Below are 21,028 nucleotides of genomic sequence, written 5' to 3'. Positions count from 1 at the left end.
TGTCTTTTGTCTTCTTTACACTAAAATACCCATGTTAATGACATACTACAATAGGAATTCAACATATAGTAAATCTAAGATCCTCACTGTCTTCCTACAACAATATTAGACTGAGGTGCCCAAGGATAAACTAAAGAGAAAATTGACCAAAGATGAAGAAATCTAATGGGAAATGCTGTCACACATTTTTAATGATTAAATTGCATAATTCAAAAATTATTTTTAAAAGAAAGTATGACTGAAAGACCTGAAAAAAAGAATAGGATGTGAGGAGGCAGAATAGGGATGTATGTTTGTTTGAAATTGACCTCAGAAGTTCATTCAGCTGGTGAACAAGGTGCAGGGACAGAAGAAATAAACTGGGTATTTGGCCTCTGTGTTTGAGTTTTGGAAACAAGTTATCATGGACTTAATATTGGGAAAGAAACGAATCCAAGAAATGATTGGGTTTAAAATTGAGAAGTAAATGAGACAAAAACAATGAGGAATAGAATCAAAACAGCAGCCATCAGGATTAAAGGAAGGGAAGAGAAGAATTGATCTCTCCAGAAGAACTAGACCCACCAGCATCAATGGCCCATGCCTGTAATCCTAGCTACTCAGAAGGCTAAGATCTGAGGATTGCAATTCTAAGACACCCAACCTTCAAGAAAGTACATGAAATTCATATTTTCAATTAAGCAACAAAATAAAAGCAAATGTATGACTCAAGCAATAGAGCACTAGCCTTCAACAAAAGAAAGGAAAATAAAAGAAAAGAAGTAAAGGAAAGAAAAGAAAAAGCAGCTCAGGAATACCACCCAGTCCCTGAGTTCAAGCCTATGGAATGGCACTCACATGCACACACACACACACACACACACACACACACACACACACACACACACACACACACACACACACACACACAGCTACAACTATCTCTAAAGAGTAAAAACTAACTTCATGGCATCAGCCATTTGAACATGAGAAATATTCAGATACCTGTAATACAAGAACTCCTAACAATGTCTCTCAGACAATCTTACCATATTTTGCTACAAATATCTCCCTCAAAGAAAGATCCAGAAGCCAAAGCACCTGAAAGATTTCCTGGTCCCTGCAAACCCTACCAGGACTCAATGGAGAAATGCTCCCTCTCACACAGGGAGGAAGGATGCCAGTTCAGGGCTGTGTGAGAAGGCAGCTGTTCACACAGCAATGCTCACTGACCCATGGCCTGGACAGGAGTTTGTGATCGAGGCTGAAGCACTGTGAAAGGGAAGTTATAATACTGTTGGCAGTAATAATCTGCCACATCTTCAGCCTGCATGCTGCTGATAGCGAGAGTGTAGTCTGCCCCAGATCCACTGTTAATGGATTCCAGGTGGCTGAGTGGATGCACAATACATGAACAGCTGAGGAGCTTCTCCCCATTTCTACTGATGCCAAGGCACATACTTCTCATTATCCTTGCTCCATAACAGACTCTGACTGGGCTTGCAGTTGATGGTGACACTCTCTCCTGCAGACACAGCCTTGGAGACTGAGTAACCACAATGTTCCTACAAACACCCACAATCAGGAAGATACACTGATATTAACTATGTACACACAGATTTTATAACATGGATATAGTGAAATTGTTCATCAAAATCAGCATTGTAATATTATTTCAGCATATTTATCTCTACACAGATATTAGTCTATAAATGGGAAGGCAGAAGAACTTTAATGGCAACATTTTCAAATATCTCACCAAACATCCAAAGTAGCAGGAGCACAAGGACTTGGATCTGTGCCACCATCTTGCTGTCCCTGTCCACCTGATGCAGCTTAGTTCCTACTTCAAAAGACTCATTTATCAAAGCTGAGAAACAGCCTGGAGGGGCCTAGGCAAAGCAATCAGCATAAGCAGTAGCAATTCACCTGAGCAGTGGATGGTGAAATCATCTGATGTAAATCAACAGCCAGAAAGAGCAGAAACTGAAGTGTAACTATGCAACTAGACAGTAAGGTCAACTTAGAAGCTCTAAGAAGAATCTTAAGGAACTAAACTACAAACCACTAATGTTACAGTACTAGAGCTTCAGTTTTAATTGAAAATATTGGCTGATATATCCATGAGACTCCATCTCCAAAAAAACCAGCATTACACAGAACCAGAGGCCTCCCAAGTCTGAATTCCTGATTTCAAACCAAGTATTGCCCAAAAGGCAAAGGGAGGAAGGGATTTTTTGTTTGTTTTGATTGTAAAGATACTATACAGAGGAAGTGGCACTGTGGCTCAATTGGTAGAATGCTTGCCTTGAGCTGAAGAGGTGAAGGACAGTGCCCAGTTCCAGAGTTCAAACCCCACTACTGACAAAAAAAAAACCAGACACTGTAACAAGGGGTTACAATTTCATGAGTACATTTATTATTGATCATTGTTACCACACCTTTGCTTTTTACCTACTATCCCTTTCCTCCCCAACACCCTGACTCCTCCCTCCCTGTCCCTCCCTCCCCCCAAAGTGGTAAAGTTTGTTTTCAACATAGTGTCTTGTACATCTCATTGTCACAATGGGTCAACCTGTATCCTTGTTTCAGCATTTTGTTATCCCCTTCCCTTCCCCAAAATAGATAAATGTATATACAAGATGCAGGGTACCAAAATCAAATATAATGACAACAGGAGTTATACCATAGGAGGAAGATCATACTAAATAAACACAAAAAAATCACATAGTACATTAAAAACAACAGCAACAAAGAAAACAACTCTTGTTTCCATAGCTTGGAGTTCATTTTGCTTAATATCATCTTATATGGTCATATTACATAGCTTTTGACCTTTTCTGCTTGTCTAGTAAGATTATCCTAGACATATAAATAATTATTGCAGAAAAAGAAAACCATGGGACTTATGTTTCTTTGTGTCTGCTTTACTTCACTTAATATAATTTTTCCAAGCCTTTCCATTGCCTAACAAATGGGGTGGTGTCATTCTTCCTGATGGTGGCACAGAATTCCATTATATATATATATATATATATATATATATATATATATATATATATACATATTCTTGAACCATTCATCTACTGAGGGGCATATGGGTTGGTTCCATATCTTAGCTACGGTGAATAATGCTGTAATAAATATAGTTGTGCTGCTGGGAGGGAGGTTTTATGAATCTGACATAACTGGAAATAAGTATGACAGAATGTGCACAGAATTAGTTTGTAGTCTCAGGAACTTTGAATTCACAACTGAAAGTAAAATTCCCACCTTTGTATTTGTTTTAAACTGGGCAAATTAATTCTTTAGCTGAAACAGAAAATTCTTGTATTCCTCCCTGCCAAGATCTCTCCACATGAGCATCACAGAGTTTAACTTGTTAAGTCCAAGAAAAAGGTCTTGGTAAGCTTTCTTTCTAACATGCTTTGTCCACTTGGAAACTACTGGAGTACAGAAAGAATGCCATTGCCCTATTTGTTAGGAAATGGAAAGACTTGGAAAAAATTATATTAAGTGAAGTAAGCCAGGTACTAAGAAACATAGGTCCCATGGTTTCCCTTATTTGCAATAACTAGTATATATCTGAGACAAGCAGAAAAGGTCAGATAAGATGATGTTAAGCAAAATGAACCCAAAGATAAGGACAAAAGTGGTTTGTTATTTCTTGCTCTTGTTTCTAACATATTTATAAGTTACCACATGATTTTTTTGTTGTTTGTATGTCCCTACCCCCCACAGTATAATACCTGGTTTCACTGTATTTGATGTTGGTATAATTTGTGAAACAGAAGGGAAAAAATTGTTTAAATAGGGATAGAGGTTGACCCATTGCAACAATGAGATGTACAAGACGCTATATGGAAAAACTAACTTTACCATTTAAGAGGGAGTGGGGAGGGATGGTATCTTGTGAAGGGAGTGTAGTTGTGGAGATGCGGGAAGGGATGGTTGGGTGAAAAAAAAAGAGGAGGCAACAATGCTTGATAAGAAATGTACTCATTGCCTTGCTCATGTGATTGTAACACCTAGGTACAATATGTTCACAATAAAAAACTTATATTCAAAAAAGAAGCTATCAGTGTAGCTCAACTCTGCTGTCAACGGTAGAAAACTGAAGGGCCATACTTGGGAGGGCCAAGTTGTTTATCATCTCAGCTAGGAAGGAGCCAACAGGTAACTGTTCCCTTCTAAGAGATGAATTCCCACACCTCTACTGCATTGGGTCTTCTTACTGTCTTAGAGATGTTGGTCCAAATGCCCCTTCCCTCCCACTTCTGCAACAATACATCCACAATGTCCACATGGCCTCCTACTGCACACTGAGGCCGACAGCAAGGAATTTGTTTTTACTTGCTTCCGTTCAATACAGAAATCATTTGACACAACTAAGATGCCTCTTTCCATGCCCTTTAAGTCTTGCCACATTGCTGTACCCAACATACAATTTGCATAGTGCTCCCTAGGGAGGAGTCTCCTTGCTAAGTTTAACTTCTCACCCTGAGTTCACTAATCAGGACTCCTCATTTCAGTCTCTCAAGATGAGATGCCCTGCTGAGCTCCTGTGGCTGCTGATGCTCTGGATCCCTGGTAAGGACACAGAGAGATGAAGGATAAGAGGAAGGAGATGGGGTATGAGGGTGAGGCGTAGGGGACATTACTGTTACTGTTGTGTGTCCTATCCATATGTGAGATGTGTGGATTTCATACTTCAGGACAGCAGGTGCTGTTTAGATCTGTGAGGGGAGGAAGATTCCAGAGTATCTGGACCTAGATTATACTAAAAATAGAGTGAAATGGTATGAGCAATGCCCTTTGGGTGAAAATCTTACCTCCTGTCTTAAAAATGAATATTTAAATTGTAAATCAAAATTCCAACAGTATTCTAGACTATAATGTGCAAGAGGAACAATATGAAACCTGCTGAAAAATTGTATACATGACCTGGCATTGTCTTTAATTTTTAGGATCTTGTGGAGACATCGTGATGACACAGACTCCACTCTCCCTGTCGATCAACCCTGAAGAGCCAGTCTCCATCTCCTGCAAGTCCAGTGAGAGCCTCCTGCATAGCAATGGAAACACATACTTGCATTGGTACCTGCAGAAGCCAGGCCAGTCTCCACAACTCCTGATCTATAGGGTTTCCAACCGATTTACTGGGGTCCCAGACAGGTTCAGTGGCAGTGGGTCAGGCACAGATTTCACACTGAAAATCAGCAAGGTGAAGCCTGAGGATGCAGGAGTTTATTACTGCGGGCATAATAAAAACGACCCTAACACGGTGCTACAGTCCAGAGCAAAAACCTCCCTGCATGGGGCAGCCCAGCTGTGCCCATGTGCTGCTTGCCTGGGGACCAGCAGAGCAGATTCTCTGAGTCTGTGTGCAAGGACAAGGTTGGGGAACTCAGAGCCACAAACTGCAGCTGAGGTCTCTGTCCCATGGGGGCCTCAGCTACCCTCAACAAAGCCCCATTCATGGTCAGATACAACACACTCCCCATAGCATTTGTGACAAAATGGACACATGCTGTATGGTACTTCTAAGTAGACAAGACTAATTCAAAAGAAGGAACCAGAAAGGTTGAAGACCTCTTTTCTTAGGAAGATTTTCTCACAGAAATAGGAAGGTGGTACAGATGACTTCTAGAGGGGACTTTGTGCCTTGCCAATTCAGTTCTTTTTTCAAATTTAAATAGAAACTAAATCACAAATACACACAAATGACTTTACTTGGGGAAAATAAGAGAATGAAAATGGCTTATAATTGTTGCCCTTAAACTTAGAGTTCTCATTATTTCAGGATCCAGTGGGGATAATGTGACACTACAGACTCTGGTCTTCCTATCCATCACCCCTGGAGGGCTGGCCCCTCAGAGAGGAATCACACCTATAATACCAGCTACACTGGAGGCTGAGAATAAGAGGACTGCAGTTAAAGTCCAACCCAGGCAAAAGGTTAGCAAGACTCCATCTGAGCAAACAAACTGTCTGGATGGCACACATCAGTAGTTTCAGCTATGCCGCCAACTAAGGGTAGGAGGATCTTCAACAAGTCTGAGCAATAATGAAAGACTTTACCTAAAAAGAACTTGACCGTAGCTTGGATCAAATGGTAGAGTGTCCAGCAAGCAGCAGGCCCTGAGATCAAAACTCAGTACCAAAGAGGAAGAAAAGACAAGAGAAGTGAAGACATCCCTTCTGGATGGTACTTTCCATCACTGCACATTCCATGGGAAGGGTTGCCTACCACCAAGTCCTCTGAATCGTCACTGACTGGCAGTTTAGATTAATCACAGGTTACCAATCCATCATGAGGGCACAAGCAAGCTTGCAAAAGGTGTCTGTGCCCTCATCATACACTGTGGATGACATGTTAGAGAATGACATGCATGACAGACATTGCAGCCCTGAAGGCCAGGAGTACCACAGAAGGCAAAACTCAAGATGGGAAGGTCAGCAGGGAATGCTCTCAAGACTTAGGACCCAAGCACATCAAAATATCACCAGTGCCTTGTACAAGGGAGAGGACCCACAAGGTTGAAGAGAATAGAAAATGGTGAAGAAGAAAATACTATTTGCAAAACAAATAAAATAAAAATCATAGCTTCCACTGTTATATGAGTGGTGCTGATAGAAAGATTGTGTTTCCTCAAATAGAAAGGAAGATATGGAGACATGCATGCTGGAATGTGTAAATGAATAGTTGCCTGTAAACTAACACTAGCTGCCCACACAACATCTAGAAAATCTTGTGGGATTTAAGTGGCCAAGGGGGATGACTTGGACCTCTAATCGTAGCCTTTGGAGATGGTGATCAGGAGAATCATGATTCAAGCACAGGACAGGCAAAACGTTCATTCTCACCAGCAATTTATAAGAGATTATTCTTGCTGCTGCTCTTCTTGATGGTGGCTTGTTCTAAGTGGTTGAATATAGCCAAGGCCCTTGTTGAACAGAGACCTCAGCTGCAGCTTGATATTGTGAGTTCCCCAAGTTTGTCCTCACAAACAGGCTCAGAGCATCTGCTCTGTTGCTCCCCAGACAAAAGCACATGGGGACAGCATGGCCACCATTCACAGAGAGGTTTTGCCCTGGGCTGTACCACAGGCGTAAGATATTTTGTACCTTGGAAGCAGTAGTAAACTCAGCATCCACAGAGGGGTAGACATTGCTGATTTCCAGAATGAAATCTGTGCCTGACTTGTGTGAGACTCGGAGGCCTTTGGGAAGTCTTATAATTCATTTCTGTAGAACCTGCCCTGGCTTAACATGAAATTGTGTCATTTGCCAGAAGTGAGTAAATCTGGGGCCTTCATGTTAAGCAAAGCAAGCCAGGTTCACATGCTTTCTCTCATGGGTGCTTGCTTAGCCTAAAAGATAAACGTGCATGTAAATGCATGAAGAAATATGGGAGACATATAACATGTTTATCATATGAACATAAGTAATAAACGTAATAGTAGGAATGTTGGAGAGGATTAGATATGGAAAAGCAAAGAGTAAAGGATGAACAATATCTAAATCTACTTCATCTGTGGATAAAGAGAGCAAAATGGAGCTCATTGAAGTCTGCAATAGGGGAGTAGGGTTAGGGAATGTGACAAGTGAGAGGTGCAATCCCATCGGGGTAGTATATATGCAAAAATATCAGGTTAAAGGCCATTTGAATATTTGCATACACTAAGAATTTAAATGACAGTAATAGAAATAGTAATTACAAGTGGAAGAGGGGAGGGTGAATGGAGAGAGAGAATGAGAGTAAATATGATGGAAATAGTTTGTGTACATGTTTGACAATGGAACAATGACACGGAGATTGATCTGGGAAGGGACAGTGATGGAGGGAGAGAATCTATCAAGGTCCACTGCTTGCAGTGATGGATCCACCCAAATAAAACCTCCTGTACAACTAAAAGATGTCAATTTTTAAGGAATGTTGAAAAATGATTTAAAGATCAGTACTGTAGCCGGGTAGTGGCTCACAACTGTAATCCTACCTACTCAGGAGGCTGAGATCTGAGGATCACAATTGAAAGCCAGCCCAAGCAGGAAAATCCAGGAGACTCTTATCTCCAATAAACCACTCAGAAAATGGAAGTGGTGCTGTGGCTCAAGTGATAGACCACTAGCCTTGAGCTGAAGAGCTGAGGGACAGCACCCAGACCCAGAGTTCAAGCCCCATGACTGACAAAAAAAAAATCTGTACTGTACACAATGGAGTACAACACCTATTAGTGTAACACTTCTCTATAGTAGGTATCATAAGTATTCCAAGATGATCTGAATACATAGTAGAATGAGTATATGTTAAATGTAAATACTACATAACATTTTTATTTAAGCACATGCTAAAATTCTATCCACAGCTGGTCCAGAATACTGAACTAAACAACTGTTCTGCTAGTTCCCAGACAAGAGCCACATGGGGAGAGCTTGGCTACCATTCACAGAAATGTTTTGCCCTGAGCTGTATCACAGGGGTAAGATTGTGTACCTTGGAAGCAGTAGTAAACTCCATCATTCACAGCACGGTAGACATTACTAAACAACATAGACACAAATTTTAGGGTAGTGTGATCCTTTTGAGAAAGGAAACTTTCCCTTTTCCACTGACTGAGCTTAGACTTCATCACTTTCCTAGGATATACATATTACAGACTGTATTAAATATTCAAATGGTATCAGAAGGAGTGATGTTATCCAAGATTACAAGAAGAAAAGATTTTTACCCTAAGCTTGAGGAGTGACATATCTTTAGTTTTTTCTTGCACATCAAATTCCACAGCTATTCCTTCAAGCTGCCTTAGATATCTATGTTAAAGCACAATGGTATTGGGAAAGGAAACATTTGATTGCCATGAAACATTACTTGTTATTATAGTCAGAAAATAACATCTTATACTAAATGAATAAATACAATAATTTTCTAAATGTGATAGGTGGAAATACACATATGTAAATATATACAGGTGTGGTGTGTGTGTGTGGATGGTAGACTGTGAGATAGAAAGAAACAGAGATAAAATTATTGAGCTGGAGAATAGCTATAGATAAGAAGATAAGAAAGATACAGAGATAGAATGATAGAGAGGTAGAATAGATGCAGATTAGGAAATAGAGACTCGGATGGTAGAGATATAATCACTGTTCTTGGTAGGTAACAAGCTGAGCTATGACTCAAGTAGGCACATGGCTTATCCTACTCTGCCGTCTGCTGCCAAAGCTATATAACTGCAACTAACTTCAGAATAAGTTATTTGGTCAACATAAGATATTTCATTCCTTTCATTTTAATACTTTACAGGATGTTCAATTATATATAAACACAGAACATAGTGTAATTACCCCCAATATCACCAATTAACATTTTCCAAACTCATTTCACCTACCTGTTTGATCCAAATTACCTCTAAAACCCTACACACACACACACACACACACCCTACACCACACACATGCATGCCCGCATGCTCCCACACACAAACTCACATGGTGTTTAAGCCAATTATCAATACTTTGTTAACTGATGATAACTTTTTCAATAACAATCATACCACTTGATGCTTAAAAGTAATTCCCATCTGATGCCATCTCATTCTTATAATTCTAGCTGCTCAAGAGGCTGAGATACAGCCAGGTAGGAAAATCAATGGAACTATATCTCCAATTAACTGTCAAGAATCCAGAAGTGAAGCTGTGGCTCAAGTGGTAGTACGCTAGCTAGGGACAGTGCCCAGACCCTGAGTTCTAGTCCCAGGACTGGAAATAGCCATTTCCTATTGTCTAGTACCCATTTCTACGCACACTTAAGATTGTTTAAATCAAGTCCCAGACATAATTAAATAAATAAATGTATAAGTTTTAACAAAGTCTTAAAAATGAGTACATGTTTTAAATATTTACAGGGATATCAAAAGGGATGTGTGTGTGTGCTTATCGGTACTGTATCTTGAACTCAGGACACATGAGCTCTCTCATAGCTTATTTCATTCAAGGAAAGTGCTCTACTACTTCAGCCACAGCTCCAGTTCTAGTTTTTTAGTGATTAAATAGAGATACGATTCTCACAGACATTCCTACCTGGGGGGGCTTCGAACCACAATTCTCAGGCTTCAGCCTTGTAAGTAGCAAGGATTACTAGTTGAGGTACCAGTACACAACTGAAAAGCTTTTATGTAAGAAAGAATTTAGAGTACATACCTTAGATTTTCTGATATCTTTTCAGGAAGTAAATCTCATTAGATTTTAGAGAGCAATAGGGAATAATATTAGGATGGCTTTTTCTTTTGTCTTCTTTACACTAAAATGCCCACATTAATGACACACTACGTAAGGCATTCAACATATAATAAGTCTAAGATCCTCATTCTCTTCCTACAATATTAGACTGAGGTGCCCATGGATAAACTAAAGAAAAAATTGACCAAAGATGAGGAAATCTAATGGGAAATGCTGTCACACATTTCTAGTGATTAAATTGAACAATGAAAAAAATATTTTTGAAAGAAAGTCTGACTGAAAGACCTGAAACAAGATCAGGATGTGAGGAGGCAGAATAGGGATGTATGTTTGATTGAAATTGACCACAGAAGTTCAGCGGGAGAACAGGTTGGTGGGACAGAAGAAATAAACTAAGTATACAGTCATCTATGTTTGAGGTTTTGATACAAAGTATCATGGACTTAATATTGGGAAAGAAATGAATCCAGGAAATGATTGGGTTTGATATTGAGAAATAAATGAGACAAAAATTGAGGAATAGGATCAAAATAGAAGTCTCCAGGATTAAAGGAAGGGGAGAGAAGAAAAATTGATCTATCTAGAAGCACTAGACTCACCAGCACCAACGGCTCCTGTCTGCAATCCTAGCTACTCAGAAGACTAAGATCTGAGGATTGCAACTCTAAGGCACCCAATCTGTGAGAAAGTCAATGAAAGTCACATCTTCAATTAACCAACAAAATAAAAGCAAATGTGTGACACAAGCAGTAGAGCACTAGCATTCAACAACAACAACAAAAAAAAGAACAAAATAGAACAGAACAGAAAAGAAAAAGCTGCTCAGGAATACCACCCAGGCTATGAATAGCATTCACATTCACACACACACAGACACACACACACACACACAGACACACACACACACACAAACACACACAACTACATCTATCTCTAAAGAGTAAAGACTAATTTCATGGCATCAGCCATTTGAACATGAGAAATATTCAGATACCTGTAATACAAAAACCCCTAACAATGTCTCTCAGACAAACTTACCATAATTTGCTACAATTATCTCCCTCAAAGAAAGATCCAGAAGCCAAAGCACCTGAAAGATTTCCTGGTCCCTGCAAACCCTACCAGGACTCAATGGAGAAATGCTCCCTCTCACACAGGGAGGCAGGATGCCAGATCAAAGCTGTGTGAGAAGGCAGCTGTTCACACAGCAATGCTCACTGACCCATGGCCTGGACAGGAGGTTTGTGATCGAGGCTGAAGCACTGTGAAAGGGAAGTTATAATTCTGTTGGCAGTAATAATCTGCCACATCTTCAGCCTGCATGCTGCTGATAGTGAGAGTGTAGTCTGCCCCAGATCCACTGTTAATAGATTCCAGGTGGCTGAGTGGATGGGCAATACATGAACAGCTGAGGAGCTTCTCCCCATTTCTGCTGATACCAAGGCAAGTCCTTCTCATTATCCTTGCTCCATAACAGACTCTGACTGGGCTTGCAGTTGATGATGACCCTCTCTCCTGCAGACACAGCGCAGGACCTTGGAGACTGAGTATCCACAATGTTCCTACAAGCACCAGCAATGAGAAAGGTACACTGATCATAACTATGTACACACAGACTTTATAACATGAATATAAATAGTGAAATTCTTCATAAAAATCAACACAGTAATGTTATGTCAGTATATTTACCAATACACAGATATCAGTTTATAAAAGGGAATGCAGTAGAACTTTTATGGCAACATTTTCAAATATCTCACGAAACATCCAAAGTAGCAGGAGCACAAGGACTTGGATCTGTGCCACCATCTTGCTGTCCCTGTCCACCTGAAGCAGCTTAGTTCCCAATTCAAAGCACTCATTTATCAAAGCTGAGAAGCAGCTTGGAGGGGCCTAGGCAAAGCAATCAGCATAGGAGGAAGCAATTTACCTGAGCAGTGGATGGTGAAATCATCTGATGTAAATCAACAGCCAAAAAGAGCAGCAACTGAAGTGTAACTACAACTAGGAAAAACAGTAAGGTCAATTTAGAAGCTCTAAGATGATTCTTAAGGACCTAAACTACAAACCACTAGATGGCAGAGTACCAGAGCTTCAGTTTTTTTTGTTTTTTTTTTTGTTGTTTTAATTTTATTTTATTTTATTTGAGAACATACTGTACAGAGGGGTTACAATTACATGGGCAGGATAATGCATACATTTCTTACCAAGCATTGCAGCCTCCTCCTTTGTTTACCCTTCACCTCCCTTCCCAGCCTCCCCCCTTCCCCCCACCCAATCCTTTCCCCCCTCCCCCCCCACACCGACATTGTAAAGCTTGTTTTTGACATGACATTTTGTTCTTCTCATTGTTGCAACAGGTCCACCTGAATCCTTAAACGACTTGTTTGTCCCCATCTCCTCCACAAGTTATACTGACATCAAATATAGCGAAAGCGGGGGTTACATTGTGGGGGAGGGATATACAAAGCAACAAAGAAATAATCTTATAAATGCGTTAGAAACACATGCATGAAAGAAAAAAAAAACATTAAAATACATATTTAAGGGTTCGTTTTCCTAACATCACATTATCTGACCTTTTCCGCTTGACTCATACATATACTAGATATTGCAAATAAGGGAAACCATGCTTCAGTTTTAATTGAAAATATTGGCTGAAATATCCATGAGACTCCATCTCCAAAAAGTACTAGCATAGGGCAGGACCAGTTAGGTATTCTAGTCTGAATACCTAACTTCAAACCAATATTGCCTAAAGGGGAAAGGGAGGAAGGGATTTTGTTTGTTAGTTTTGATTGTAAAGATACTGTACAGAGGAAGTGGCACTGTGGCTCAATCGGTAGGGTGCTTGCCTTGATCTGAAGAGCTGAAGGACAGTGCCCAGGCCCAGAGTTCAAGCCCCACGTCCATCAAAAAAAAAGATACTGTAACAAGGCATTACAATTACGTGAGTACCTTTCTTCTTTATCATTGTTACCCCTCCTTTGCTTTTCTCCTACTATCCCTTCCCTCCCTACCTCCCTGACTCCTCCTTCCTTCCCTGCTCAAAGTTAAAAAGTTCATTTTCAACATAATGTCTGTATATCTCATTGTCACAATGGGTGAAACTGTATCCTTGTTTTAGCATTTTGTTATCCCCATTCCCCTCCCCCAAATGGATAAATGTATATACAAGATGCAGGGTACCAAAATCAAATATAATGACAACAGGGGTTATACCACAGAAGGAAAAATATACAAAATAAACCCCAAAATTTACATAGTATATCAAAAATAACAGCAACAAAGAAAAAAACCTCTCATGTCCATATCTTGGAGTTCATTTTGCTTAACATCATCTTATATGGTCATATTACATAGCGTTTGACCTTTTCTGCTTGTCTAGTAAGATTATCCTAGACATATAACAGTTATTGCAAAAAAAAAAAAAAAGAAAACCATGGGACTTACGTTTCTTTGTTTCTGGCTTACGTCACTTAATATAATTTTTCCAAGACTTTCCATTGCCTAACAAATAGGGTGGTGTCATTCTTACTGATGGTGGCATAGAATTCCATATATACATATATATGCATTTTCTTGATCCATTCATCTACTGAGGGGCATATGGGGTGGTCCCATATCTTAGCTACAGTGAATAATGCTGTAATAAATATACTTGTGCTGCTGGGAAGGAGGTTTTCATGAATCTGACAAAACTGGAAATAAGTATGACAGAATGTGCACAGAAATCGTTTGTAGTTCCCAGAAACTTTGTATTCACAATTGAAAGTGAAATTTCCCACCTTTGCATTTGTTTTAAACTGTGCAATTAACTCTTTAGCTGAAGCAGAAAATTCTTGTATTCCTCCCTGCCAAGTTCTCTCCACATGAGCATCACAAAGTTTAACTTGGTAGGTCCTAGGAAAACGTCTTGCTAAGCTTTCTTTCTAACATGTTTTCTCCACTTGGAAACTACCGGTGTACAAAAAGAATGACATTTCCCCATTTGTTAGGAAATGGAAACACATGGAAAAAATTATGTTAAGTGAAGTAAGCCAGGCACAAAGAAACATAGGTCCCATGATTTCCCTTATTTGCAATAACTAGTATGTATCAAAGATAAGCAGAAAAGGACAAATACGATGATGTTAAGCAAAATGAACCCCAAGATAAGGACACAAGTGGTTTTTCCTTTCTTGCTATGTTTCTAACATATTTATAAGCTACCACGTGATTTTTTTGTTGCTTGTATGTTTCTTCCTCCACAATATAATGCCTGTTTTCACTGTATTTGATGTGGGTATAATTTGGGGAGCAGAAGTGAAAAAACAAATGGTTTAAATAGGGATACAAGTAGACACATTGCAACAATGAGATGTACAAGACCCTATGGCTAAAAATGAACTTTAAAATTTAAGAGGGGCATGGAGGGATGGTGTTGTGTGGGGGGAGTGTAGTTGTAGAGATAAAAGGGACAGGATGTGAGGAGTTACAACAGGAATGCATTTTCTTTGAAGTTGACCACAGCTGGAAAACAGGGTGCAGGGAGAAAAGAAATGAACTAGGAATATGATTTTCTATGTTTAAGGTTTGAAGGAAGAGATCAAGGGCTTAATACTGGGATAGAAATAAATTCAGAAGATATCTATTTGGTTTTAATATTGGGAAGTAAAGAACCAGAAAAAAAAGGAATAGGGTCAAAGTAGATCATCCAAGATTAAAGGGGGTTGGGGAGAAGAATTGATCTATTCAGAAGCACTAGATCTACCAGTACTAATAGTTCCTGCCCATAATCCTAGCTAATCAGAAGGCTGAGATCTAAGGATTGCAAGTCAATTGCCAGCCAGCCTGCCAGCAATAAAATCTACGAGACTCTTCTCTTCAATTAACCACAAATAAGTACACATATGACTCAAGTGGTAGAGCACTAGCCTCAACAAAAGAAAAGAAAATGCTCAGGAACTGCACCTTTGCCCTTAGTTCAAGCCTCAGGAACACCACACACACACACACACACACACACACACACACACACACACACACACACACACACACACACGAAAAACTACTACTAATAAATCTATCTTTAAAGAGTGAACATTAACTTCATTGCATCAGCCACTTGAACATGAGCAATATTCAGGTAACTGTCACACAAAAACACCTAAATATATCTTTCAGACAACCTTATGATCTTTCTTTACAATTATCTCCCTCAAAGAGGGAAACAGAAAGACCAAGTCCCTGAATTATTTGCTGGTCCCTGCAAACCCTACAGGAACAAAATGTTGAAATGCAACCTCTCAGGCAGACAGGATGCCATATCAGGGTTGAGTGAGAAGGCAGCTGTTAACACAGCAAGGCTCACTGATCCATGGCCAGGAGAGGAGGTTTATGACAAAGGCTGAAGCACTGTGGGAGGTAAGTTATAATGCTGTAGGCAGAAATAATCTGCCATATCTTCAGCCTCTATGCTGCTGATAGTCAGTGTGAAATCAGTCCCAGATCCACTGCCAATGAACCTATCAGGGACTCCAGATGCCCGGGTGGATGCCCAATACATGAGCAGCTTAGGAGCTTTTCCTGGCTTCTGCTGATACCAAGCCAAGTAGTTATTACCACCTGATAACAGACTCTGGCTGGACTTGCAGTTGATGGTGACCCTTTCTCCTGCAGACACAGACAGGGACCTTGGAGACTGAGTAACAACAATTTCTGCACAAGCACCTGCAATCAGGAATGCACAATGATCATTCATACAATTAGGCAGACAGACAGGTAGACAGATAGACAGCTGTCATAACATGGATATAAATATTGAACTAGGTCATAAAAATCTACTCCCTAATGTTATGTCACTATATTTATCTCTACAGAGATATTAGTCTACAAATGGGAATGCAGAAAAACTTTTTTGTGACATTTTCAAATATCTCACCAGACATCCAAAGGAACAGGAGCACAAGGACCTGGGTCTGTGCTGCCATCTTGTTGTCCCACTCCACTTGAGGCAGCTCAGGTCCCAATTCAGAAGGACTCATTTATTAAAACTGACAAGCAGCCTGGAGGGGCTAATGCAAAGCAATCAGCATAGGAGGAAGCAAATAACCAGAATAGGGGATTATGAAAGCAGCTGATGCAAATCAAGAGTCCAAGTGTAATTGTGCAACTAGAAAACAGAGCAAAGACAATTTACAAGCTCTAAGCTCAATCTCAAAGACCTAAACTACTAACCACTAGATGGAGGACTAGTAGACTTTCAGGGTTATATAGTTTGAGTTTTACAGAAATGATAGGCAAACTAGCTCAAACAGATAGAGTTAAACACAATAATATGCTTTAAAAAAGCAACAAAAATTCAAGAACAACAAAGGGATGGAAGAGAAGGAAAGAGGAAGGAAGAAAAATTTGGGCAAAGAAAAGATGGGGAAAGATACAAAAAAAGTGATAAATTTGGACTGGGGTTTGAAGTCAGAGGCCAATAGTTTCTCTGTATTCATGCTTCTCTGGAGCTGTACCAGTTTAACCATGCCTCAAGTCCACTCTTTTAGAGTTATTTTGGAGACTGAGTAGAACATAATTTTCTCCCCATATCTGCTTCAAACCTCAGTCTTCATGGAAGCAGCACTGTGGTTCAAGTGGTACAGAGCTAGCCTTAAGCAGAACAGCTCAGAGACAGTGGCCAGGCCCAGAGTTCAAGCCCCACAACTAACAGAAATGGGGCTGTGGCCCAATGGTACAGCACTAATCTCAAGCAAAATGCTTGAGAACTGCCCTGAGGACATGGGTTCGAGGCCCACAACTTACAAACAACAACAACAAAAAAGACAAACAAAACTCCTCTTCTAGACCTCATCATCTTGACTCCCCAGGATCAGAGTATAAGTCAGCAGTGCTTGGCTTCAGGACATTTTCTTTCAAAAGCAATCTTAAACCTTAAGCATAAAACCAGAAATATTATTGACAACTCAATGTGCATGTTAAGTGTTCCATTAACCAATATGATCTCCCTTCTTACATTATTTCAAAGATATTTTTCTGCAATAATTATTCCAAGTTGAAAAACATTATAGCATAAAAAAGATTCAAAGCTCAGCTAGGAACTGTTAGCTAGGGGGCCTGCCACAGTACAAGAAAGCCATAAATACCATGATGGAGGAAAATACCAATTTCAAGGCCAAGAACATGAACTAATGATCCCAAGACAGTTCTAACAAGTTACTTTTCCCTCTAGACTTCAGCAGAGCTTTGCAATTTTTCATTGTGACTGTTCCAAAGAGCCAAATTTTGCTTTCATTCATTCCTGTAATATGGCTCATTCTGTTTAGACAATATAAAATAAGGTTTTAGAAACCCAAAAAAGTCAGCTATAACTACTTCTCACAGTGTGTGGGTCTTCTCTGTTTCTTCTAGATAGAGACAGCCACAGAGATTTTTACACTAAAAGAAAACGTGACAGACTCCTTAGTTGTTACTTTTCTACAAATTAAGTTTCTATTGTGAGATTGCTTCAATGTGTAAAAGGACCATAAAGTTGTTGATGAAAATAGCAGCGATTGTTCTCTAAAGGTAAGAAGTCTGGAATAAATGTCCTCCCTGCTCTGACCCAGCACACTCACAGCAGTGACCACTTTGGATGAAGCTCCCAGAGAAGCCTGGTCTTACTCTTCTGAGACAGTAAAAGACTGTGTTCCTTCTTTTCTACTAAATGAAATTTCTTTGTAAACTGTGGAATGTTTTTGTCAGTTGTTGGGGCTGAACTCTGGGCCTGGGCACTGTCTCTCAGTTCTTCAGTTCAAGGCAAGCACCCTACCAATTGAGCCACAGCACCACTTTCAGCTTTTGTCTGCTTATGTGGTGCTGAGGAAACAAACCAAGGGCCTCATGCATGTGAGGCAAGCACTCTATCTCAGAGCCACCTTCCCAGCCCTAAACTGTGGAATATGATTGTTACTGTATAATATGCTTGACAAGAAAGAATAGACATGGGAAGGAATTTTCTAAGACCATTTAGGGAAAAAATTCCGTAAGTGTTCATTACACCTGATGATATCAAGATAGTATTCTCTTTAGAAAGCTTTCAGGGAAGAGCAGTTGACACCTGTTATCCTAGCTACTCATGAAACTGAGATCTAAGGAATGTGGTTCTAGGCCATCCCTGGCAGGAAAGCCCATGAGACTCTCCTCTCCCATTGACCAGAAAAAAAGCCTGAGGTACAGGTATAGCTCAAGGAGTAGGGTACCAACCTTTAATAAAAATACTAAGGGGCATTGCTCAGGCCCTAAGTTGAAGCCCCAGTACTGACACAATAAGTTAAAATATGAAAATTAATTACTTAATAAAAAGAAATATTGTTCAGGTACCAGTAGGTTGCAGCTATCTACTCAGAAAGCTGAAATCCAGAGAATTGTGATTATAAACCACGCTTAGCTAAAAAGTCCATAAGATTCAATAACCAACAATGCAAGCATAAAATAGTTTGAAATGCATGGCTCAAGTGGGAAAATACCAGCCTAACAAGTTTGGAGACCTGATTTCAAACCAAGCACTACTAAATTTGGAGGGAATGTGTTTCAAGAATCTGATATTTATCTATAGATGTATAGATATATATGGAAATATATATAGATATGTATGGAAATAACAGGATATATATATACACTACTAAAAGTATAATTTCTAACTTTGCGCTTATCTTCAATCTGACAATTAGCTCTCTAGGTAAAACAGAAATTCTTTTTTCCCTCCCTTCAGAGTGCTTTTCACATCAGCATCACACAGTTTAATTCACTAAGACAAAGGAAAAGCCTTTGCTGGTTGTTGTTTCTAACATGCTTTGTCCACTTGGCAACTACAAGCATACCTCAAGGCTATGCTGTCAATGGTAGGAAACTGAAGGGCAATATTTGGGAGAGAAAAGTTGTTTATCTTCAAGCTGAGAAGGAACCAAATAGGCACTGCTCCCCTCCAAGAGACTAGTCCCCACACCTGCACTGCATTGGGTCTCTTTGCTGTCTTAGAGAGGTGGGTCCATATGCACCTCACCTCCCCCTTCTCCCCCAACAAACACATCCAGACTTTCCACGTGGCCTCTTACTACCCATTGGGGCAGGCATCATCAAATTATCCTTACAGGATTCTTCCCAATACGAAAATTATTTGATGCAACTAAGATGCTTTCTTCCCTGCCGGATAAGTCTTTCCATATTGCTGCACCCAGCATACAATTTGCATAGTGCTCCCTAGGGAGGAGCCTCCTTGCTAAGGCTAAGATAAAAGCTCAACTCTCACCCTAAGTTGACTGATCAGGACTCCTCATTTCAGTTTCTCAAGATGAGATGCCCTGCTCAGCTCCTGGGCTGCTGATGCTCTGGATCCCTGGTAAGGGCACAAAGAGATGAAGGAGAGGAGGAAGGAGATAGGGTGTTCAGGGGTGATCTGGTGCACCACTGCTGCTGTTGTGTGTTCTGTCCACATGTGAGGTGTGTGGTTCTCATACTTCAGAATAGCAGCTGTTTAGAGCTGTTTAGAGCTCTGAGGGGGAGGAAGAATCCAGGGCACCAGGATCTAAATTCTGTAAAAAATTGTTCTATAGAGTGAGATGGTAAGAAGAACAACTTATGGACACATATCTTGAAACTGAATATTTATATTTCAATCAAAATTCAAATAATAATTCAGTACAATGTAGGAAAATTATGGAACCAGCTAAAAATTTTAATATGACTCCCCACGTAACTTTCATGTTTCTAGGATCCAGTGCAGACATCATGATGACACAGACTCCACCCTCCCTGACAGTTGCCCCTGAAGAGCCAGCCTCTATCTCCTGCAAGTCCAGTGAGAGTCTCCTGGATAGCGATGGAAAAACATACTTGCACTGGTACCTGCAGAAGCCAGGCCAGTCTCCACAACTCCTGATCTATAGGGTTTCCAACCGATTTACAGGGGTGCCAGACAGGTTCAGTGGCAGTGGGTCAGGCACAGATTTCACACTGACAATCAGCAAGGTGAAGCCTGAGGATGCAGGGGTTTATTACTGCCGGCAAGGTATAAAATATCCTAACACAGTGCTACAGCCCAGAGCAAAAACCTCCCAGCATGGGACAGCTCAGCTGTGCCCATGTGCTGCTTGCCTGGGGACCAGCAGAGCAGATTCTCTGAGTCTGTGTGCAAGGACAAGTTTGGGGAACTCAGAGCCACAAACTGCAGCTGAGGTCTCTGTCCCATGGGGGCCTTGGCTACACTCTACCAAACTCCACTGGGTCAGCTGCAACAGACTCCACATAGTATTTGTCATAGAAAAGGACAGATGCCCTACCTCACTTCTGGGTAAATATAAAAAACTAACTCAAGGAAGTTTCCAGAAAGATTGAAGACTTGTTTTTTGTTTTTTGTTTTTTTTTTTTTCAGAATTTCCCACAGACTTAGGAAGGTGGTATCATTGATTTCTAGAAGGGATATCGTGCCTTGCCAATTCTGCTTCTTTTCACATTGAGATATAAACTAAATCACAAACACAAAATATGACTTATTGGGTAAAAGTAAAAAAGGAAAAATCAAGAAAATGGCTTATAATGATTGCATTTAATCTTTCAGTTCTCATTTCAGGATCCAGTGAGGATCGTGTGATGCTGCAGACTCTGCTCTTCTGATCCATCTCCCCTAGAGAGATGGCCTGTATCTCAAAAAAATCACAGAGGGTCTCCCATAGTGGCCCATACCTATAATACCTGCCACTCATGAGGCTGAGATTGAGATTACAGTTCAATCCCTACACAGGAAAAAGTTCAGCAAAACTCCATTTTAGTAAACAAGCTG

At 40.2% G+C, this 21,028-nt stretch overlaps 1 gene segment (V, D, J or C); it reads left to right on the top strand.

Annotated features, from left to right (window-relative positions):
* LOC122116632 overlaps window positions 1–21,028 on the top strand; it is a 246,279-nt gene that overhangs the window by 16,914 nt on the left and 208,337 nt on the right. Inside the window, 1 exon segment of the V gene segment in view lies at window positions 19,961–20,270. Within this exon segment, the coding sequence occupies window positions 19,961–20,270 (310 nt within the window).

Source organism: Dipodomys spectabilis, unplaced genomic scaffold, assembly GCF_019054845.1.
Source record: "Dipodomys spectabilis isolate Male_0828 unplaced genomic scaffold, ASM1905484v1 ptg000137l, whole genome shotgun sequence".
Lineage (NCBI taxonomy): Eukaryota > Metazoa > Chordata > Mammalia > Rodentia > Heteromyidae > Dipodomys > Dipodomys spectabilis.
The sequence above is the reverse complement of the archived record's forward strand: the minus strand, read 5'-3'. Positions and strand labels throughout refer to the sequence as shown.